We start from the raw sequence: 24,231 nt of genomic DNA on the forward strand, positions 1-24,231 counted from the left end.
TGAGAGAGAGAGAGATTCTAGTACTATGAAAAGTTAATTCAAAATTGCCTTCCAGACTTGTAACAGTACAGCTTACCTTTAAACTGAAAGCAGTCAATCTCCAGACAGTTCGTCACCATGAACTCCCGGACTGTTATGACTTTACTTTGACAGTAAGTGGATACTTCAATGTATTTTGTATTCACCATAGTAATAATTCTTATTGCATATTTTGATATCTTCATAGGGGGGGTACTATACCTACCATATATTTAAACATGGTTGGGCACCAGAGCTCAGTTATCCTTGAGAGTGGGTAGAGGGGGCTGCTATCGCTTACAGTAGCCTATAAATAGTTGAAGGTTGGTGTTGTGGGAGCCACAAGACATTTTGCCAACCTTTGTTGATAGTTAATGGTTTAACAGGAGAGCCTAAATGCTACCAGACAGCAAGTATAAGAAATTAAACCTCCACCTTTGAGCACACTACAAATATATTTTAAAAAAAAACAACTTTCTCTTCTCTCTAAAGAGACCCTTCTAAGAATGGTTATGTGCAGTTCAGACTAGAATGGGATTGTAACTTAAATTATTGACTTAATTTATATTCCAACAAATAGAATCGAGTAATTATAGCAAATAACTAATCAATCAGACTTTACCTTTGTTACATATTTACATACATAAATTTGAAGATTATCTTAGTTTGAAATTATTTCCAAGCATCCTAATTTTCCTCCTAAGAATATTTTGGGCCATTGTTATGAAATATATATATATAACCTTTCTAAACTTTTTATGTAAGTACCTGTAATTTTATACAAAATCTCACTGTTCTTCACACAGATAGTGTTTGATAACAAAGCACATAGTGGAAGAATTAAAATAAGTCTGGACAATGATATTGCCATCAGGGAATGTAAAGACTGGCACGTTTCTGGATCGAGTAAGTAACAACTAAGTTAAAATACTTAAACATTTATGGATGACTTAAACTCTTGTCATGTTAATACAGAATTCATCCACTCTGGATGGGGTTGTTCCATCTCTCTCTCTCTTTCTCTCATTTTCATCTTGCCAACTAATATGAGGAATTATGTAAAGAGGTGTTGTCCACAGAGTTGGTCTCAAATTTAGGTTTTATAAAGAAGCTTTCTGCTCATAACGCTAACATTTGAACTTTCACCTGAAATTTTGAGAACACAAACATATAATTGTTCTACTTGATGATTTGAGGTGCTAAAGGAGCACTCAAGGAAGACAAGGACATTGTGGAGAAGCCAAATTAATTCTTTGCTTTGGTCTTCAGTGCAGAGGAAGTGGGGGAGATTCCCTTACCTGAGCTGGTCATTTTAGGTGACAAATCCAAGGAACGGTCCCAGATTAAGTTGTCGTTAGAGGAGGTTTTGGAATAAACTTGATAAACTAAACAGTAAGTCCCCAGAAGAGCTGTCCCATCCATAGGATGGACTGGGGCAACTGCCCCACGCTTCAGGACGCAGGGTCCAGGGCAGCCTAGGGGGTTAGAGGCTCTGGCATCTCTCGGGGGAAACCGGAAAGGGGTGGAATGGGGGTGGGGCCTGGGCTGGAGAGGTGGCTGCCCGGGCCCTACAGCCCCTTTCCCCCTCCAGGGACTGCCCTGGTCACCAGGACCAGGTAGTATTCACCCAAGAGTTCTGAAGGAACTCTGATATGAAATTGCAGAATTACTAACTCTGGTCTGTAACCTATCATTTAAATCCGAATCTGGACCAGATGACTGGAGGATAGATAATGTGATGTCCGTTTTTTAAAAAGGTTCTAGAGGTGGTACTGGATATTACAGGCCAGTAAGCCTAACTTCAGTACCAGGACAGCTGGTTGAAACTATAGTACATAATATGTTCATCTGTGTCTGCTAATTCTGATTTGCTGGGGAAGTGTCAACACTGCTTTTTTGCAAAGGGAAATCATGCCTCCCCAATTTATTAGAATTCTTTGAGGGATCAACAAATGTGGACAAGGGTGATGCACTGCATATAGGGTACCTGGACTTTGAGGGAGCCATTGACAAGGACCCTCCCCAAAGGCTCTTTAATTAAAGTAAGGAGTCCTGGGATAACAGGGAAGGTCCTCTCATGGATCAGCAACTGGTTAAGACTGGAAACAAGGGATAAGAATAAATGGTCAGTTTTGAGAATGGAAATAGGTAAATAGTGGTGCCCCCCAGGATCTGTACTGGGATGAGTGCTGTTCAACATGCTTACCCCTTTTTCCAGATCACCGATAAACAGTGAGGTTTGCAGACAATACAAAATTACTCAAGATCATTAAGTCCAAAGCTGACTCCAAAGGGTTACAAAGGAATCTCTCAAAATCTCTGTGCAGCAAAATGCAACATTGAATTTCATCTGCCTACATACAAAGTAATACATATTGGAAAACATAATCCCAAATATACATAAATGGGGTCTAAATTAGCTTTTACCACTCAAGAAAGATCTTGGAGTCATTGAGCATTTGTCTTCATACCACTATCTACAGCATGCAGTGGTGGTCAATAAAGCTAAGAATATTAGGAAACATTGGGAAAGGGATATATAAGATAAGAAAAAAATCACAATGCCACTATATAAATCCGTGGTTTGCCCACACTTTGAACACTGCATGCAATTCTAGATGCCCCATCTCAAAAAAAGATATATTAGAAATGGGGAAAAGGTACAGAGAATGACAACAAAAATAATTAAGGGTAGCAAACCGCTTTCATCTGAGGAGAGATTAAAAAGACTGGGCCTGTTCAGTTTAGAAAAGAGATGAGTAATGATAGTCTGTAAGATCCTGAATGGTGTGGAGAGAGTGTTTATCCCTTTGCATAACACAAGACCCAAGGGTCACCAAGTGAAATTAATAGGCAGTAGGGTTAAAACAAACAAAAGGAAGGACTTCTTCACATAACACAGTCAGCCTGTGGAACTTGTTGCCACAGGATGTTGAGGGCTAAAATTATAATGGGGTTCAAAAAATAATTTGAGTTCAGGGAGGAGAAGTCCATCAATGGCTATTAGCCAGGATGGTCAAGGATGCAGTCCCATGCTCTGTGTTTTCTTAAACTGCTGACTGCCAGATGCTTGGACTAGAAGACAGGATGGGTCACTTTACAATTGCCCTGTTCTGTTCATTCCCTCGGACCCATCTGGCATTGGCCACTGTTGGAAGATAAGATACTGGCCTAGATGGATCACTGGCCATACTGAGTTAGAATGTTCTTAGGGACTCTTTAGTACAAAAAGGCTCGCACTGTAAGTCTGCCAAAGCTGAATGATAGTGGTGAAAAATAAAGCTGGTTCTTAAGTAATTCTTTTATTCTAACATATTCAAAGGCTGTATCCAAGAGAAGGTGCCTCACCTGTATTAATGTGGAGTGGCTAGAAATATACCTAAGTTTTAGCATGTGTAACTGACCATACCAAGGATTTGATTTAATTGAAATCAAGTTGTGATGTGCAATACTGTTCATACCAATGGTATTTAACAAATATCTTAAGTGTTTACACGCATTATAAACCAGTTGGGGCAGGGATTGTCTTGTACAGCCCGCACCACATGTTGGAACTTAATGACTATTTCAAACCAATTTAAGATTAGTAGATATTCAAGCTGGTCAAAACACTTTGACACTTAGGCTATTTCCGATCATTCTTTAAACCAGACACTTTCTATAAATGGCTTTTTCTCAGATTTCATTTTATTTCTCCCTTCCCCGTTTTGCCACTAATAGGATGAATGAGATCCAGGTTTTTACTTTTCCACTTTAACTTTTGAAACGTTTGGACTCTTTTTCCGCCCCCCCCCCCCCCCCCAAAAAAAAAAAAGTCAGTTGCAAAAGGAAAAACCTGAGAGTGGAGGAGAAAATTTGGTTGGTTGGAGGAAAAACCCATCCTGGCCCTCAATTTATTGCGTTCAGTGGAAAAGGGGGAGTGGAGAGGGCAATGAAACAAAATAGTTTTCAAAAACACTTCTGTTTTGTGAAACCTTTTTGTTAAAAAGTTCTTCCCTGCTTCAATTAGCCCCATTAGCTGCCTTTCACCAACTGTTCACCTAGATGGCATGCTAGCTCGAATGGATCACTTATGCAGTGCTAAAAGAAAGTGCTTTATATCAGATTTGTGTGATAATCCATATTAGGGTGTGTTACTTTGTTAAAATGTGCATCACAATAACATTATTTTTACAGGTCAATCCAGGGGATTCTTTTGTAACTTAATCTCAAATCAGTCATGAAACATAAAACAAGTACAACCCAAAAAAACCAAACCCCAACATAATTTTTTTAATCCATTTGAATTAAGTTGCAAAAATTGCTCAAATGTGAGCACATTGCTACATATATGGCAGAGACCTTTGTATATCCAAAAGGTCAATGTGTATCTTTGTGGAATGGTGCAGCAGGCACCATTTTGAAGTCAGATAGCACTTTACCCTATTTTAGATTGATAGCTTGCTTGTTTCAAAACCTACTTGGATTAATAATAAATTGTAGAGCCTTTGGTCTCTGAAAAACACTTTAAACACAAATGTAATTACTAGGATACCTTTTGTGGGAGATGGGGGTTGTCTAAAGCAAGCATCCTGATTTTAGTACTGGAACTTTAATCCTTTTCTTTCTGATGGTTATCTGGCTTCAAATATGTTAGCTTTATATGAAAACTCTAGGATAAAATGTTTGAACCCTTTAACATATAGCTCTGGCGCAAACCTTTGCCTGTCTAAATGTCTTGATTATGTCTCTCACTCTTAATATATGCTCTTTATTAAAAGCAACATTGGTGACTTAGTATAAGTTGTGTTGAACATCAGTTACTCTACTTGGGTCTTGACTGTCTATGCAACTGTGTAACAGTTACCTGAATTGCTCTGGGAGAGGAAGGATGGTTCAGTGGTTAAGACACTGGACTGGACCTGAGAAGATCTGGGATCAGTTCCTGACTTTGCCACTGAATGTCTATTATTTATTTTTTTAAGGCTTCCATTCCTGTCACTGTAAAATGAGGAACAGTATCTCGTGCTCTCATGGCACACTGGAGACTCCTCTAATATTATGACATGAGGTTATTTTAAGGCAACTGTTCATTTTCAAGAAGATACTGTAAAATCATGTTGGCTTGTGATCTAAGGAAACCTTGGAGTGGTTATAGGATTTCTAAATGAGAAGCACTAGTCAGTTTAATACTGTTAATATATTCAGTCAATGTAATGCATGACTGTCTATACAGCTGTCTTTTATATCTGTTCAAATCTAAGTTGCAAATGCACAACAGAAAAATGTAATTCTATCATGTTAGCAACTATGTATTTGCTCCAAGTATTCACATGACTGGCTCATGCCTTAAAGCACTGACAAGGTCAGTAAAACGTGCTGTCTGTACAACTGGCTCAAGAATGCCACTGAAGAATTAAATATATTATAAACAAAGCTGAAAGCTGTTTCATCTTGAATCTGAGAGAGGCAGGAGGTACGTTAATATTGAAATAACTTGCCAGATGGCCTACCTTGAGCATAAGTGCAATATACTGGTATGTTTAGGCCTACAACTTGGTGAGTGTTGATCTATCGTACTGAGACACTCATCAACTTCATGCTCATACATTTCTGATGACTTAGTTTCACCCAGTAAAGCTTATCTTAATCCAAACTGGATATACATAGTGATTCAGACTTGAGTTAAATGGATACTCTTAGGCAAAATTTATTGTGTTTGTGCACTATTATAAACATGTGTGGGTGTTTTTTTTTGTTCTTGGTTTTTTTGCAGTACAAAAGAATACTCATTACATGATGATCTTTGATGCCTTTGTCATATTGACTTGTTTAGCCTCATTGATCCTCTGCACACGATCAGTGGTTAAAGGATTTCGGCTCCAAAGGGTGGGTATAACTTGTCCTCAGGAATGCTTATGAGCCTTTTAAACTTAGTTTGATTGTGGCTGTTTTTTCTTTTTTTCCTCTAGGAATTTGTAAGTTTTTTCCTACATCATTATAAGAAAGAAGTATCTTTCACTGATCAAATGGAATTTGTCAATGGGTGGTACATCCTGATTATTGTTAGTGATGTCTTAACTATTGTTGGCTCAACACTAAAAATGGAAATACAAGCAAAGGTAAGATGTTCACCTACTAGGTAAAAGCAAAACTGTTTTTGTTTTTGAAATTCCATCCCAGTCTGAATACTTGAGTATAGCCAAGCAGTACCCCCTTAGAGGTTTCCAACTAGTTGGGCCCAAAAATAAACTTTGTTAGGCATTTCACTTCAGGTGAGCAGTGACTGGCCATTAGACTTTAGAACTCTGAATATCCTTAGACACCCATCTGCCTATTCTCTTCATTCTTAAGAAATTTTACTCTGAAAAATAAAATTTTATATTCACTGTCCGCTTTCCCTTTTCCTCCTCCCATGTAGGGTTGTATTTGATATATCTGGCTTTTCAGTGTAGGTAGGTGTGTGTGTGTGAGACTTTCTGTGCAACATTGTACAGTACCCACAACTGTTTTAAGGAAAGAGGTACTTCTCAAACACCTCTTCACTGCAACTCCAGCTTCCAATCTCCAGTAACTAAGCAGGCTTCAGCCTGCAAGAGTTCTGAACATCTCCGCTACAGTACATGACAAAATAGATTTGCACCCACCCACATTCAGAATTAGATGTGTGGAATCTCTGCTACCTAGATATCTTCTCTAACCAGTTCTGGTGCTACCACTTAAGCTTTTGGTATTTCTATTTGTATCTGAAACTACTTGCTTCCATATTACAAATAATTCTAACAGAAGTTAGAGACAAGGTGGGTGAGGTTCTATCTTAGTGGACCAGCCAAAGTTGATATTTACTGTTTAATATTTCTTTTGCACTTACAGAAGTGCCTATCCTAGGGTCTAGGTGCTCAATTTCTTAAATTGGGGAGGGATAGCTTAGTGGTTTGAGCATTGGCCTGCTAAACCCACAGTTGTGAGTTCAATCCTTGAGGGGGCCATTTAGGGATCGGGGGCAAAAATTGGGGATTGGCCCTGCTTTCAGCAGGAGGTTGGACTAGATGACCTCCTGAGGTCCCTTCCAACCCTGATATTCTATGAAATAATCATACAAAAATGCACAGTGATTTATAACCCATGTCCAATAAGAATCAACCAAGAACTGGAAAAATATTCCATCCTGAAATACCTTAACATTAACCTAATGCTACTTGCCCTCAAAACTCCAGCAGATTAGCTTTTGCAGCATGCCTGTAAGCTTTAGTCTACAGCAGGGGTCGGCAACCTTTCAGAAGTGGTGTGCCGAGTCTTCATTTTATTCACTCTAATTTAAGGTTTCGCGTGCCAGTGATACATTTTTAGAAGGCCTCTTTCTATAAGTCTATAATATATAACTAAACTATTGTTGTATGTAAAGTAAATAAGGTTTTTAAAATGTTTCAGAAACTTCATTTAAAATTAAATTAAAATGCAGAGCCCCCCCGACCGGTGGCCAGGACCCGGGCAGTGTGACTGCCACTGAAGATCAGCTCGCGTGCTGCCTTTGGCACGTGTGCCATAGGTTGCCTACCCCTGCTCTACAGTGACCAAAGAATAATTCTGAAAATCCAGTTTGGTGGTGCTGATTACTGTTTTTAAATTATCCTTGTGAAGTACCCAACTACCAATTATAGGAGCTATAAGCTCAATTCTTAGAAATAAAAGGAAGGTAAGAAGTAAATGCAAAAATGAATAATTGATTTATGGTCTGGGAAAATCCAAGCATGAGAGCAAGAAGGAGTATATCTGATAGCACATTGGATGACATCTTGCAGTTTTCTTATGAAATGGCTTGGTAAAAACCTGGGATTGTGGGGTTCATCTTCTTTCTAAGCCTCTAGATCATATGTAATCAGTTCACAAGTAAAGCAGAGGCATCTCATTGCAAGTCTTACAAATTTCACCTGAAATCTGAATAAACATCTCTTCCTTGTTGTACACTGTCTGACAGTTCTGCCAGTCAAATTACACTTTGTGCATCCCTTGTCTTCAGCAAGTTTGCATAAATGTAGCTGAGTGCAGCTTAACAAATGAAGCAGCTGATATATAACACAAGAAGGAATGGAGTCTACCCACGTGTGTTGCTGTATTGGTTCTGCAGGCCTAACAGGAATTAAAAAAAAGTGAAAACTTTTTGTCACTAAAGTGAGCTGTTGTGTTTTTACTCAGATCTGAACCTTTAAAACATATTTTTGCACAGTTGCCTTTCAAAGTAGAACTGCAGTTAAAAACAGGATAGTGAATGTATTAAGTTGGATGAAAGTAGGCCAATGCGTGTAGGTGTTGACAGAATGGAAAACCAGTGGAACACAAGCAAAATATTAATCTAGTTCTGTGATCATTACTTCAGTTTTTAGAAGCTATCTTTCTCTTTGGTAACTTCCTAGTACTGTGGCACTTGTCTGTCCTACTTGTTGGCTAGACCTGATTCTTCCTCTTACATAAAGATGTATTTTGTTTGGGCAGGAAAATACACTTCTTGGACATGATGGCTATACTTTATATATTAGTCACACATGTGAGAGATGCACTAAATTTAAATAAATGTTTTCTCATTTCTTGCCTGAATCTATAAAATTTAGTAGAATTTTGCCCACTAAACAGAATTGGTTTTGGTCAGTATTGGAATGGGAGATGGAAGCTTTCAAGGAAAATAGTGTTTCTTGGCAGATTGTTGTAGCAATGACCAAATCCTAGGCTAGCACAAAAAGGAGGTTTCTCGTCAACTGTATGGTTTTTAACACTTTGTTCTTTCCTGTTTTTTTTTTTTTTATATAGAGTCTGACAAGTTATGATGTCTGTAGTATTCTCCTAGGAACCTCAACCATGCTTGTGTGGCTTGGAGTTATTCGATACCTAGGTTTCTTTCAGAAGTATAATGTAAGGATCTCCTGGGATCTCCATGCTGTTGGTATTTATTTTGTTTGTTGTTACCACACAACTGTAACAAATATCTGGCTGGATTCTAACTGTTAATATTGGTTTCTGCAGCTGCTTATTCTGACACTACGGTCAGCATTGCCCAATGTCATTAGATTCTGCTGTTGTGCTGCTATGATCTATCTGGGCTATTGTTTCTGTGGCTGGATTGTACTAGGGCCATATCATGTTAAGGTAATGTAATATTTGAGGTTTTTAAACTGAATGAGTTAAACCAGGTGTTCTCAAATTGGGGGTTGTCATCCCTTGGGGTCGCAAGGTGGTTACATGGGGGTTGCAAGCTGGCAGCTCAGGACCTGACAACCCAAGCAACCATTAAATTTAACCCCCCCCCCCAATATTTAATTTATAAGGGGGGAGGTCACACTCAGAGGCTATCTGTATGAAAGGGATCACCAATACAAAGTCTGAAGGCCACTTATTTGAAATGAATTCTATTCATTCAGTTTAAGTGTCTAAATTATGAGAGCTACTGCTAAGCTTCACAGTTTCAAGGTTTTCTCTAATATGAAAGTCTTTTTAAAGAATCTAAAGCCTTATCTGTCATAGTTTTGAAGGCTGACAAAGTACAATGTTGACTTGATCAGACTTTCCTCTCCACCATTATGAGAGTCCTGAGTCAGAAGTATGGCCAGATTGATTCCTAATCACATGCTGGGGCTTTCTGTGCAACGTTTTGAGAAATAACTTGGTCTTGCACAAGACTAACTTCTGTTTTCAAATTTTTCAGATTTTTTTCTTAAAGGGATAAGAACTAAGGCACCAAAGTCAGCATATCTACTCTTGCTATTAGTTCACAGCTGAACCAATCTGACTGTGTGGGTTGGAGACAACTAATCATCTATTGCCTGGATATAGTCTACCAGTGCATATTGTCATATCGGTTTGCAATGATATATCCTGCATTCTCTCCCTGCTATGCCAGGACCTGCCTGTAGCCACCTTTTGCTCTGCAGGTCTCTACACAAGGAGGAATTGATTTGGGTTACAGTATCTCATGCTTCTTGTAAAGAGTCTAGGACTGCTGAGCAGCAATATTCAACAGCTTTTCACTTTATTTTAAATCTAAGACTGCAGCAAACAGTAACTGGATGGTACTAAATAATGTTTGTTTTTGGTTTCCCCTTCTCCTCTAGTTCCGTTCTCTGAACATGGTTTCAGAATGCCTTTTCTCACTTATAAATGGAGATGACATGTTTGCCACATTTGCAAAAATGCATCAGAAAAGTTACTTGGTTTGGTTATTTAGTCGGCTTTACCTCTACTCCTTCATCAGCCTGTTCATCTATATGGTGCTAAGTCTTTTCATTGCACTGATCACCGATACATATGAAACAATTAAGGTAGGCATGGTCTTTTATTCTCTGGTTCAGAAGAAAAATGCAAGAATGGTTTGCATGTTCAACTATGATATTGATACAAAACCCATAGCATTCAGTGCTTTTGCCAGTACATGTACCTATCTGGTAATTAAAGTTGAAATATGAATAAAAATTTACAGAAACGTTTCTACTGAAAACCCTTTCAGCAGCTGCAGTATTGCTAGTTGATCTCTCTGGCTAGGGAACAAGTATAATAGGTTAGTCGGTGTGCATCCAGACTTTACAATGTATTCCAAAGCACTGAGGTAGAAGAAGTCATCTACATGAATTTAGAACCTAAATTTATAACTCTCTCTCCTGAAATGTTAGTGATCAAAGATTTCCGAAAACTAACTTAAGGAAGAGTGACTAAAATATTTGTGAGATTATCTTCCCACCTTGCCCTAGTTTTGACAAAAGCAATCGGCCTTCCCTATCCCAAACTTTAAAAGTGAAAGGATAAAAATCTATCAATATTTCTGTACAGTGTCTACCGCACTTCAGAGTGTCCAGTCTTCTAAATCCAGTTTTTACACAATTGTGTGGTTAGTGTTGAGGGGAAGGATTTAAATCTTAGCAAGACTATATACAACAATTCAGCTTTGTAACTAAGAATGACTAATCTTCAGCATTACCAGCAAGATGGCTTTCCAGAGACGGAACTCCATGACTTTATATCACAGTGTAACGACCTACCAAACTCAGGCCGATACAGATTAGAAGAGGAGAGTCCTGTGTCGATCTTCTGTTGTTGTAAACGGTAGGCATCTGGCTTTATTTGCCTACATATTATTAAGTAGCCATATAACATACCATCTCACCAAGATTTCATATCAGAAATACTTTCTCAGTTAAGAACTATGTGGCTTTCTAATGCTTTAGGAGTCCTGTACTATCATACAAATAGGCTATCCTCTTAGTCAACTGGATTATGTTATGAAATACTGCAAAATCTAAAATGTTTAACTTAAATTATTCCAGGCCCCAACTTTTGGAATCAAAGCAGCTATTCAAGCTACTGCAATAGATAACTGTCCTGCTCTAGTGGCCAGACCAGACTTTTGAGTCTGCTATTGCCTCTAACTAATGGGCCTGGCCCTTTAGTTCAAATAAGGGTTCCTGCTGTTTGGATCCAGAGATTACACATTCCTTACAGATGCCCTATCCAATGGAGGTGTTAAAGTTAGTGGCCCATCTGGGGATTTGAACCGTAAAATCTGTAGCTTCAGCTCAGGAATATTCATAGAATCTTACATGTTTTGTGCCAAGGACTTCATATTTTTCTCTACCACCTTACTGAGTAATTCAGTCACCTTGTATTGTACGTGATCTTTCTGTTTCCAGTAGTATTGGTCATTAAGGAATAGATCTACATTATTTTGAAGACTCCAAATTAACTACATCAAGTTAAAAATGTTACTTTCCTGCAAATTGCTGACAACTTTCTTTCTTGAAGGTCCTAACGAAGATATTTACAAGAATGTGGGAATGTATTCTGGAGACCTTTTAAAACCGCACACTAATCACAAGAACTGGATAGAAAAAATAGCTGGAAAATTCCTGAACTTAAAGCTCAAACTTTCTTTTCTTTAAAATAATATAAACTTGTTACAGAAGTTTGTGAAACTTGGACATCTAATTGACCATTATCTCTAGTTTAGGTTGTATTTTTCTAAGCATATGGCTCTAATTGTCTGATGATCTAGTTAGAATTGCACTGGAATGCAAAGGGCATTATAAAACTGGCTGTGCACGGTGATCTGGCTAGACTAGACTATTCAACAATATTTCTCCAATAGATCCAAAAGTTACAGCTGGACAATGGCAACGTCAAACAAAAACTGGTCCTCAACACTACAGGCTTTATGTATGGAGTAGCATTCATTTATTGAGTTACAGCACTACTTACCAAAGGCCTTTAGTTTCTTCAGATTTTCTATTTACCTACAGTAATAGTAAAAAATCAACCCAAACTGAGTTTCAGGAAAACACATTAGATAAACTGCCACTGGAGACAGTGTAGTGGGTTAACGTAAATGTTCAAATCTGGCTCAGGGCATAAACTAAGTGGGCATTTGTGCAAACAAGCCATACCACCTGACATGACCGGCAGTCTCGTCTCAGAGTGGCCAGAGTATATAGCCAGGGATAGGTAGGTCAGGTTGAAGTGTGGTGGCAGAGATGAGTGGGGGAACCTTACATAGCTTACTACACACACCACTGGGTAGGACCAGGCATGTAGCCTTTCATGTCTCTTAACAGAATGCTGACATACATTTTTAAAGAATAAAGGTGAGGTAAGGGAGAAAATAAACATAACAGCAACAAAAGTACTTCCAAAATATTCATTTTCATTTAAATGTTTCCTCCTAGTATACTAGACCTTAGACTATTTCTGGAGTCTAAATTAGATGTATGGAGATTTTGACTCCCAGATATTGGAAAGTGGATATTTGACAGCTATTATATGCAGTAGTCACAAAGGTCCTCTGTAGAATTTTGTTATGATACAGTACTTCAAATATTGCAATTCTGAGCTATTAACTAGTCCATCCTCTTGCTTTGGAACCGGATTTTTATTGAAGCTTTATTCTCCATAATCTGTTCACTTGGGAAGCAGAATAGAAAAATGGAGGAGCATATTTTAGATGATTGCATGTGTAAGACCAAAAATCCTATAGGTGTAGTAAACTGTACAGTGAAATGTTCTTTATATGCTATGCACAAATTTGGAAGATGCTAAATATGTTCAGGGTGAATGTTTACATTTTGTAGGAAAGTGCTGAAATAAACATTTGCAATTGAAGTAAATCTTGAGTGAACCAGGAGTAACTTTAAGATGTCAGTTTTTAATTCATCTTTTTCATGACCAGTATCCTTATACTTCTGGCAAGGATTAAATAATGGACTAATTTGAAATGAATACCTAAACTCTTGATGCTAGCTCTGGGTCTGTACCAGATTAGCTCATACATTTATTGCGTTTCTAATTGAATTATTGCATCTTAATCCTTCTTTGGTTTTCTGGTATAAAACAGTCAGGCTAGGAGTACCACTTCTGCAAATCATAATAGGTTCCCACTCAGCAGAGGCCAACCACATACAATAGGTAGCAGAAATGGGACAGACAGAACAAATTCTCCCTAAACTAAATTTCTAGGAAGTCCTTTTAATAAGGCTTATTTCACCAGCATTTTGGTTTTCTTGAGAATGCTGTTTGGGGAAACAAGTTCATTAGCATGTAAGCACAGATTGCAATTTTTTGCGTACCAAAGGGGCTAAGCATAATGTACACACCACTTAAAAAGCACTATTGCAGTTGCAAAGAAATCTGAAGGGGAGGGCATCTGCCATTATAAACCATTGAAAGACCACCACCTCTCCCACCTGATATCTCCTATTTCCTCATAAACCTAGATGACCTCAAACTTTCTCTTGATTTTTAAACCAGTCTGCTAAGACTTGCATAATTCAGCAAAAACCAAATGCAGAGCAGTGTTACTGCCCTAATACAGAGGGAACACCTGTAAGTAATTTGGGATGACTAAAGAAGAGCTAGGGCCCATTGCACAACTTAGCCCCTCCCGTGCAGTCTTCTCCCAATTTCTAATACCTTGATATTGCCATATGAGGCAGAACAAGCTTATCCTAGCCACAAGCCAGTGGCAAGGTACTCTTCACCTTGGACTTGTGGTGTTTTTTATAGCCAGACTTCTCAGTTCTTGGAACCAATGATCTTGTATTTGATGTGCTCTTGGAAATAGCCTGTATTGACAATCCTGAATCTTAATCAATCCATGTTCTCCTTGTCCTCATCTAACGCAGAAGCCAAATTTCCTCAACAAATATTCTGGCTAATTAGAGAATGAAGGTTCAAGATGACTTATTTTGAGCAACAAATATGCTGGTTAAGTACAAGGAATACTGGGTTCCAAAGCTGGAGTTGGAGGATATGCATACTAAAAGACAGCAAATGTAGAAACAACTCAAACACCTTTCCTGTGCCTTACACAAAACTGAATTATAGTTAGAAAATATTAACTATAATGTCTGGCATGTCTAAACCAGGAAAGAACATAGACATTGCCATAGATGCATCGCTGCTTTGATGCTATATTGCAACTTCTTGTCTCAGGCAGTGGCCAATAACATATGCTTCGCTGGAAGGCTTGGCAGTGTTTTGTTTTGTGGCATAGCTGCTCCCTAGGTGAGGCTTCTTCCTAACTCCTGTTAGTTAGTGGTTGACCTGTGCCCTGAAGCATAAAGCTTTGTACCTTGTCTATTTTGTTAATGAAGTTATGGATGTCCATACCTATATAAATATCTCATTCTTTTCTGGGATCTTATTAGGCTGTTTGGTCTCAATGGTGTCCTGTGATAACAAATTCAGCTGGTTAACTACCCACTGAGAGGAAATGTTTCCTTCAATCCGTAGTAACTTTGCCTTTTACTTTCAGTACTGAATTCTCCTTTATTAGAATCCAATTTCCTCTTTGCTATACTGCTATTTGTATAACTATGACTTCCCTTTATTCATCTCTCCCCCAAATAATCCCACTCTTTTCTTCAGTTCTCTTCCCTCCCCACCCCCCCTTTTACGTAGAAGCCTTTTTATGTCTCGGCTCTTGTCTCTGGACTTTTTTTTTTTTTAAATGTCTCATCCCTTCTGAGAGAGGGTGAACCGAAAACAGACTCGGGTAAAGGCGCACTGTCTAATTACATAATGGCACAACTCAGTATTCTCTATCCTGTTCTTTCTACATGCTAACATTGTTGCCTTGCTCCCTTTACAGCAAGGATAGAACTTCTAACAACTCTGTAAGATGAGGCTTAATCAAACTCTGTAAAGCTATTCAGAATGAGCTAGTTTAATCCTATCCTCTGTTCCACCCTACAGCTTGCTGGAGTAATCGGACACCATCTTACAGCTCCCAAATGAAAATTGGGAACAGCTCTGTAGGATAAACTTTGCAAAGGGGAACTCTCTAGGTTTTGGTATGGAGGTGCTGTATAACTGTCCTAAACTTCTGTAGCAGTTGCCTCGACCTCTCCCGTAAAACACTCTGCCTGAAAGTTATGAACACTTTATTCCAAAATTAAAATCATGATTATCAAAATTACCTTAAAGGAGGCAGGATTTATTAATCCTTACCCAAAGACTTTAGTGAAGCAGAGATTGCAGGAGGAGTGAGCTGGATATTTTGTTTTACATTGGAACCTCTTTAAGAGTTTTACCTACCATGCTCTCTACCTCTATCCACAACTCAACTTGGTTTGAAATATGGAGGGGACAATAACCTGAGTTCCATGCCTCTGGAACCAGTGTGAAAATATTAAACTGAAGGGTTAGAGTCCAGATCCTTAGAGGTATTTAGGTGCCTAAATCTTGTTGATTTCAATGCAAGTTAGGGACCTAGGTAGGGTTGAAGATCTGGGCCTGTATGTGCACTTCAAAGTGTTTCCTTTAAAAAGCTGAGGTATAAACTTAGACCCCTTCTGAAGTACTTTAAAAACTCAGATTTGAAAAGGAATGTGGGGCCTGTTCCTGGCCCCACCAGAAAGTCTGTTTCCTACTCTCCCCCCCCCCCCACATTGGTCTAAGTTTGTGTAGTCAATATTTACTTATTTCTTGGTGGCTGGTCAACTTCAACCTGGACAAACTGAAGTGGACACTTTTTTCCTTTGAGTTATTTGTAGAAGCTGTTTTGTGGTGTTTAGAGTACTGTAATAGAAAACTATAATCAAATAAAAATTAATGGAGCTTGCACTATTCCAGCTGCTGGACTCATTAAATATATTGTGAAATACTATCTGCACTTTTTTCCTTTAATTTTTTTTCAAGATTTATCAAAAGACAACTTTAGGATAGGTAATGTTTAGATGTTCAAAAAACTTGGGCCTGAACTTCTCCCACTGAAAGCACTGGGGACTTTGAAGTCCAGGGGAACAATACTCTGAGTATTTTAATTGTACCAGTCTCAACCAGAAAGAGCTCTTCTGGCAGCTAAAACTAAGCTTGATGATACCTGCATGTTTTGTTTTTTGGACACAACATGTAGCATCTGCCTAAATCCTGCTTTAATCTGACAAATTTAAATCATAGAATGTTTTTTTATCTGTGAATTTTCTCTTTGGTATAACAAAGAGTTGGCCTTGGAATTCACAACTGTCAATAAGAAAAAAGTCAAACCAGGTTCCAGAAACTGGGGTCCTGTTGTTCTTATTGGTTTAAACCATGAGCCATTATACATTCAATCTAATAGAGGAAATAGCTCAAAAATGAGCTTCCCTACTAGAGAAAACTATCAGACTTTGAGCTTGCTGTGGCTAAACATTTAGATCATGGCAGAAGAGGGATTAGACCTGAGTTAGAATCCTGTTAATAAATATATTAAATAAGCACAACAGTTGGGTTTAATATATCAACAAAATGATAATGGAACCACAGAGTTATCCGTAACTACCTGCTAACATTAATGATGACATATCACCCTTTCCACTGACTGCAATGCTGTTAGTTAACAGGACTCCTCAAGGTCCTGTTTTAATACAACCTTTATTTAGACATAATAGAGTCTGGGACCTCCATTCAGGGATAAGCACCCCCCAGTGCTAGGCAGTACACCAAGGGTGGGCAAACTACGGGCTGCGTCCAGCCGTTTTAATCCAGCCCTCAAGCTCCCACTGGAGAGCGGGGTCTGGGGCTTGCCCCGCTCCTGCCAGGGAGCAGGGTCAGGAGCCCCTCCACACAGCTTCCAGAAGCAGTGGCATGTCCCCTCCGCACCCTTGCCCCCATAGCTCCCATTGGCCAGGAATTGTGGCCAATGGGAGCTGCAGGGGCTGCACCTCTGGACAGGGCAGCACACAGAGCCACTTGGCTGTGCCTCTGAGTAGGAGCCAAAGGGGGGGATATGCCACTGCTTCTGAGAGCTGCATGAGGTAAGCTCCGTCCAGAGCCTGTATCCCTGAGCCTGCCCCAGCCCTGATCCCCCTCCCACTCTCCAAACCCCTCCACCACAGCCCCACCCCAGAGCCTGCACCCCCCAGCCAGAGGTCACCAACCCCCACTGCCCCAGCCTGGAACCCCCGCCCACACTCTGAACTCATTTCTGGCCCCGCACTCCCAGCCAGAGCCCTCACCCCCTCCCGCACCCCAACCTCATGAGCATTCATGGCCTGCCATACAATTTCCATACCCAGATGTGGCCCTGTCATAAATATAAAGGGAAGGGTAAACCCCTTTAAAATCCCTCCTGGCCAGAGAAAAAAATCCTCTCACCTATAAAGGGTTAAGAAGCTAAAGGTAACCTCACTGGCACCTGACCAAAATGACCAATGAAGAGACAAGATACTTTCAAAAGCTGGGAGGAGAGAGAGAAACAAAGGGTCTGGTCTGTCTGTCTATAGGCTGCTTTGCCGGGGATAGACCAGGAATGGAGTCTGAGAACTTTTAGTAAGTAATCTAGCTAGGTATGTGTTAGATTATGATTTCTTTAAATGGCTGAGAAAAGAATTGTGCTGAATAGAATAACTATTTCTGTCTGTGTATCTTTTTATAACTTAAGGTTTGCCTAGAGGGGTTCTCTATGTTTTGAATCTAATTACCCTGTAAGGTATCTACCATCCTGATGTTACGGGGGGATTTCTTTACTTCTATTTACTTCTATCTCTATTAAAAGTCTTCTTGTAAGAAAACTGAATGCTTTTTCATTGTTCTCAGATCCAAGGGTTTTGGTCTGTGGTCACCTATGCAAATGGGTGAGGCTTTTTATCCAACATTCCCCAGGAAAGGAGGGGTGCAAGTGTTGGGAGGATTGTTCATTGTTCTTAAGATCCAAGGGTCTGGGTTTGTAGTCACCTAGGCAAACTGGTGAGGCTTTTTACCAAACCTTGTCTAGGAAGTGGGGTGCAAGGTTTTGGGAAGTATTTTGGGGGGAAAGACGTTTCCAAACAGCTCTTCCCCAGTAACCAGTATTTGTTTGGTGGTGGTAGCGGCCAATCCAAGGACAAAGGGTGGAATATTTTGTACCTTGGGGAAGTTTTGACCTAAGCTGGTAAAGATAAGCTTAGGAGGTTTTTCATGCAAGTCCTCACATCTGTACCCTAGCGTTCAGAGTGGGGAAGGAACCTTGACAGGCCCTCAGGCCAAAAAGTTTGTCCAGCTATTTGTCTTTATTGAAGTATTAGCTCATGGTTTTCCCAGAAACCTGACTCCTAGCCACACACAAATTTCTAGCTCAAAGTAAGTGGGGCTTTAAACTGGAGCTAGTTAGCTAACTAAAAAGTTAGGTTGACCTTGGGTTGCCAACTTTCTAATCACACAAACCCCAACACCCTTACCCTGTCCCTGCCCCACCTCCACTCCTTCCATTGCTTGCTCTCCCCCACACTCACTCACTTTCACCAGGATGGGGCAAGGGATTCGGGTATGGGGGGGTGAGGGCTCCAGGGTGGGGCCAGAAATGAAGGGTTTGGAGTGCAGGAGGGGGTTTAGGGTACGGGCTCTGTGAGGGAGTTTGGGTGCAGGGGGACTGGGGGTTGGAGGGCAGGGATGTGGGTTCCGGGAGGGGGTGCAGGCTCCAGCCAAGCAGCACTTACCTTGGGCGGCTCCCAGAAGCAACCGGCGTGTCCCTCTGGCTTCTAGGCTCAGGGGCAGCCAAGTGGCTTCGTGTGCTGCCCCTGTAACGCCGACAGACCCCGGTTGTCCTCTTGGCAGATGGGATCGAACCTGGGGCCTCTGGAGTTTAGTGTATGAGCCTGTATGGCTCTTATCTAAGGCTGTATAGCAAACTCCTTAATCTCTCTAAGTGGTCTCAGTGCCACTAGATGGGACAAAACACCCCACCTAGGAAGTGCGTGGGTTACATACTTCCCCTAGCGGAGGAGGCGCGTCCCGAGCTTCAGAGACTTCCCAGCTGAAATCCCAGATGAGCCCCCACTTGTAACACCAACAGATCCCAGTCATTGGTGAGCGCGATTGAACCTGTGGTCTCTGGAGCTTAGTGCATGAGCCTCTACTGCATGAGCTAAAAGCCATGTGGCTCTTAACTAAGGCTGTAGAGCAGCAGTTCTCAAACTGTGGGTCACAATCCCATTTTAATGGGGTTAGCAGGGCTGAAGCCAAAGACTGAGCCCCCCTGCCCTGGCCCCACACTGCTCCCGGAAGTGACCAGCATATCTGGCAGTGGCTCCTGGAGGTGGGGTACGATAGGGTGGGACAGGCAGTTCTGCCACATGCTGCCCTTGTCTGTGGGTACAACCCCCGAAGCTCCCATTGGCCAAAGTGAGTTGAAGGGGGCGGTGCCTGCAGGCAAGGGCAGTGCATGGAGCCCTCGGACCACCCCTTTCCCTAGGGATGTGTTGCCGGCCGCTTCCAGGAGCGGAGCAGCGCAGGGCCGGGGCCAGGGCAGGCAGGGAGCTTGCTTTGGCCCCGCTGTGCAACGGAGCTGGCAATCCTGTGGGCCAGACAAAGCCCTGACAGCCATAGTTTGCCCTCCCCTGCTTTAACTGGTCTTAGTGCCACTAGATGGGATAGAACACCACACCCAGGAGGTTTGTGGGTTACATCCCTGCTTGCAGGCACCACCCCTGCTGCTCTGGTTCCTGGCCAATGGGAGCTGCGGAGTCGGTGCTCGTGGCAGGGGAAGTGCGCGGAGATCCCCTAGCCATCCCTGCGCCTTGGAGCTGCATATGCCAGGCACTTCTGAGAGCCATGCAGAGGCAGGGCAGGTAGGGAGTCTGCCTTAGCCCTGCTGTGCCGCCGACCTGACTTTTAGCGGCCTATTAAAATCTAGATTGCTTTCAATAGTCACTGGGAGATCAATGCCAATTCCTGTAGACTCCCAGCCAATCTGGAAGAGTTGGCCACCCTAGGCTGACCCAGCTACGTCACTCAGGAGGGTGAAAAATCCACACTCCTGAGAGATATATTTGGTCACGACAATGCTAGGTCAACAGAAAAATTCTAACCTCAATGTAGCTATGGCCTCTTGGGGAGGTGGATTAACTACTATGACAGCAGAATAGAGTGACCAGCCACTAAGTGTGAAAAATCGGGACGGGGTGGGGGTTAACTGGCACCTATATAAGAAAAAGCCCCAAATATCAGGACTGTCCCTATAAAATCGGGACACCTGGTCACCCTACAGCAGAACCCCTCCCACCGCTGTAAGGACGGTCTACAGAGTGCAGCTGCACCGTTTGCGAGTGAAGACGCGACCGTAGCCAGCGAGCGCTGCCCCTGGAGACAGAGCCGGGCTCCAGCTGCAGCCTGAGTTACCAATCGCTCATCCAATCGCTCTGTGTAGGCTGTAGCAGGAGAGTTGGTTGGAGGTGTGGTTACTCCCGGTGCTGCCCAGGGCACCTACTTGGCTTGGCTGCTGGGCCCATGCTTGCCACGTGGCAATGATGTGACTGGCAAGTTGGCGGCCCCGGGCTCGTGGGACTGGAACACGCCGGGTCCTACCTGTTGCAGCCGAGCCAAGCCCTGGTAGCTCTGACTGACTGAGGTGCTTGTGAAGAGCAGCCGCTGACAGCGCGGATTTGCGCGGGGGGGCTGGGGAAGGCGACCTGGGGGGTCGGAAACCAAGGCCCAGGCAGGCAGCAGGTCTGAGGGGCAGGCGAGCAGCACGTGGGAAACCACGGCAGCCGCGTCCCAACCCTGCAGCGCGCCGCGAGTCCCAGCTCCAGGCTCCTGCTTTAAAACCAAGGCGCGCCCGGCCTTGCCGTGGGGAGGGGCGGGCGTTAGCGCCGCAGCCAGGCTAGGGGGACGCTCCGGCTCCGCAGCCCCGACGCCGCCGGCTGCCCTTCCAATGCCCAGGGCTGCCGGCGCCGGGCGCCTCCGCCCCGTTATCCTCTGTTCCGGGCTCGCCCGGGGCGCCACGTGACCGCGGATCCGGCTGCGGTGGCTTCGCTCGGCTGCCCCGGCTCGCCCGCTTCCCGCCCGCCCGGCTGCATGGGTCCCGCGCCCCGCTGCCAGCGCGCCGCCCCGGGCAGCAGTGGGCGCGGCGGGGCCCCGCGGCCGGCGTGCGCCATGGACCTGTCGGTGGGGTACTTGGCCAGGGGCCGGACGCTGGTGACCAGGTGAGCGGGCGGCTGGGGGCCGCTTGGGAGCGTGGCGTGTCGGTGGCCACGGGGGGTCAGGGTAACTGGCGCGAGCTAGGAAACACCCCAGTTCTTCAGAGGGCTGGGGACCTGTCACCCCCCCATGGCTGTTACTGAGGGGCCCTCGGGGCGCCTCCCCATCGCTCTTCCCACTGAAGCTGCCCAAGCTGGTTGACTTGACTTTTACATCAGTGAGAGTTCGGAGGTTTGGGTTTTAAAATCCCCCCACCAGTGCCTGGCACTCGGGGAGCAAACCTGAGCGGGCGGTTGTTGTTGATCATAACGCTGCTCCCCTGTGCGTGGGCAGGAGGGTCCCTTGCAATGTCCTAAGCTTTGCTGTCCCCAGCTGAGCATGATGCAACTAGTAAATGAAACCGAAAACAGGAGAAACGAGACTTTTAAATGCTCCTTAAAACTTGTGCAGCTTTTAGAACGGAAAATATTGCTAGTAATAGGGGTAAGGAAATTCATTCTTTTAAAGTGGATTTTTTTGGGTGGTGGTGGATATATCTTACTTGGCACTTTGAAGGACTCTGGGCCTGACTTTTCTCTCACTTGCACTGATATAAGGCAGGAGTAATTCCACTGAAGTCCATGGAGTTGGAACCAGCATAAGAACTGTGTAAGGGAGATCAGAATCAAGCCGTCACTCTCAGATGTCAAGGTTCCCCTAGAATTGGTTAGATGCTCTTACATTTCTCTGGGCAGCCCAAGGCATTCGAAATTTGCCAAGGTGGAGGAGACAGAAAGTTAGGGGCAATGCAAAGGGCTTTTAATGGTCTAGGAATTGCACCTGAACAGCAACAAAAGCTTTCACCCAGCCTGCCCATTGGGTCTGTTTCCTTCCACATACTGCATCCATCCATGCTCATCCCCATGCCCCTCACCCATGGCTGTATTGCTGTATTGTATTCAGCTCAAAGTAGCTTCTCACGTGGGGCTGAGGAGACCAGCCAGTGCTGTGTTAACACTTATTTGCGGGTTGGCGGAAACCACTGGTTTCCGCCAACACGTTGGTACTTTCAGTGTAATATTTTCAGTCATGAGATAGGTGGCCACCTCTGTCTGTGTTGTTAATGCACAACCATGGAGACCTTTGGATCCAGTAATTCCCCTTCCAGGAGGATGTTCACAGTAGTTCAGTTTATTGACTATTTAGAAGCAAATGTACTGTGAGAGAGGAATAAAGCAAACTAATTAAAGAGCAACAGTATATCTCAAAGCACTTCTGTTTTGTACTGCAGAAATTAAGACTGCAGGAAGCTTAGGCCCCATCCTCCTTAGGTTTTGTCACACTGTCTTTAAAACTTCCAGTTAACATAAAAAAAAAAAGTTAGAATATTCCTTGTGTTTATGCAACACCAGTACAGACCCTATTACAATTGTTTCTGAAAACCATGCTTGAATCCTGCCAAAAGGTGGTCTCAGACTGCCACAGTTGATGCTGCAAGAGCTCTGTCCACACTGACCTTGTCTACCCTGTAACATGTTATGTTCAAACACCACTGAGAAAACTTGAATTATTTGATACAACAGTGACTATGACTGAGCTGTCTTCATAGATCAGGGCAAAGTCTGCTGCAGTTTCCACGGTAAACATCTGATGAAGTGAGCTGTAGCTCACGAAAGCTCATGCTCAAATAAATTGGTTAGTCTCTAAGGTGCCACAAGTACTCCTTTTCTTTTTGCGAATACAGACTAACACGGCTGTTCCTCTGATAGCTGCATTTAATTACAGTTAGCTGACACTGAACATGATTTACCCTGAGCTATGCTAACCTGTCAGTCATGGATACTTCACCTCTATGTGTATCAATTTCTCTGTGTAGCACTTTGAGATCTACTGATGAACAGTGCTATATAAGAGCTAGGTATTCTCACTATTATTATCGTTATCATCCTGTAAGCTTATCTAAATTCTTCATAATTGTGTTTGAACATGATAAAATTTTGTAATGTAGACAAATCGATTTGTGCTAGATTGATGAATGTGTTAGTGTAGATTGGTGTGTGTGTGTTAGTTAAAGTCATTAAGCACAGACCTTCTTAGCATGGCAGTATTTCATAACAAGAGGACAGTCCTGTTGAAGCATAAGATTAGAAAAGAGGAGACATGCGTTTTATTCCTGACTGGGACAGAATTACCTGTGAGACTTTGGGCAAAATCTCTTTCAATCTATATGGCCTTGATTTTGGCTGTATTAAAATGCACGTTGTTCAAATGAGACCACCTTAGCAAGGGATTGAGGCCAGTCTATGTATCTGAGCTGTCCCCATCATTGTTTACTACTCTGTCAAGTTTTGTGTCATATACAGACTTCACCAGCAATGATTTAATGTTGTCTCCAAAATAATTGATAAAGATATTGGATAATATTTGGTCAAGAATAGGGATCCCTCTGGAACCCCACTAGAAGCACCCTCTTCACTGATATTTGCATAGTGCTAATTTTTTTTTTTTAATTAATCATCATGCAGGACTAAGTCAAATGTCTTACAGAAATCTGTTATGTCAACCTGGCTACCTTTTATTAACCAAATTTGTGATCTTAAAAAAATTATGTAATTCTTTATTAATTGCATTCTGTATCTGTCTTTCCAATATTTTGCCTTTGTTCTCATAGCTAATATTGGTATGAGATTAGCTCCTTGACCAATTCTTTTAATGCTGAACGTTTAAAAATATGTAATTATAACAGCTGCTGTGTAACATCCTCCTTAGTAAGTATTACACTAACACTGTAAAATATGAATACTTCATCCTGCTTCTTTCAAAATACAGAATAGAAATATGTATTGACTA

The 24,231-nt window shown here is 42.2% G+C and overlaps 2 protein-coding genes across 6 annotated transcripts in view; both read left to right on the forward strand.

The window, feature by feature from the left end:
- Positions 1 to 18,020, forward strand: part of MCOLN3 (mucolipin TRP cation channel 3) — a 34,117-nt gene extending 16,097 nt beyond the window's left edge. For all 4 annotated transcript variants that reach the window (XM_048859783.2, XM_048859785.2, XM_048859784.2 and 1 more), the window contains 9 exons: positions 56 to 152; positions 825 to 924; positions 5,774 to 5,886; positions 5,970 to 6,119; positions 8,803 to 8,904; positions 9,016 to 9,138; positions 10,101 to 10,307; positions 10,955 to 11,085; positions 11,782 to 18,020. In XM_048859783.2, coding sequence (XP_048715740.2) covers positions 56 to 152; positions 825 to 924; positions 5,774 to 5,886; positions 5,970 to 6,119; positions 8,803 to 8,904; positions 9,016 to 9,138; positions 10,101 to 10,307; positions 10,955 to 11,085; positions 11,782 to 11,788 — 1,030 coding nt within the window. In that variant the 3' untranslated portion in view covers positions 11,789 to 18,020. The remainder of the gene's footprint in view (positions 1 to 55; positions 153 to 824; positions 925 to 5,773; positions 5,887 to 5,969; positions 6,120 to 8,802; positions 8,905 to 9,015; positions 9,139 to 10,100; positions 10,308 to 10,954; positions 11,086 to 11,781) is intronic.
- Positions 18,021 to 20,661: 2,641 nt separating this feature from the next.
- The window catches only part of MCOLN2 (mucolipin TRP cation channel 2), a 45,142-nt gene continuing 41,572 nt past the window's right edge, over positions 20,662 to 24,231 (forward strand). The window contains exon 1 of one of the 2 annotated variants that reach the window (XM_075131677.1): positions 20,662 to 20,833. Coding sequence is in view for 1 of the 2 variants with exons in the window: in XM_048862022.2 (XP_048717979.1) it covers positions 21,280 to 21,407 (128 nt within the window). In the remaining variant the exon portion in view is untranslated. Of the gene's footprint in view, positions 20,834 to 20,947; positions 21,408 to 24,231 lie in introns of those variants that run through there. The other variant, XM_048862022.2, reaches the window with a different exon arrangement.

Source organism: Caretta caretta, chromosome 8, assembly GCF_965140235.1.
Source record: "Caretta caretta isolate rCarCar2 chromosome 8, rCarCar1.hap1, whole genome shotgun sequence".
NCBI lineage: Eukaryota > Metazoa > Chordata > Testudines > Cheloniidae > Caretta > Caretta caretta.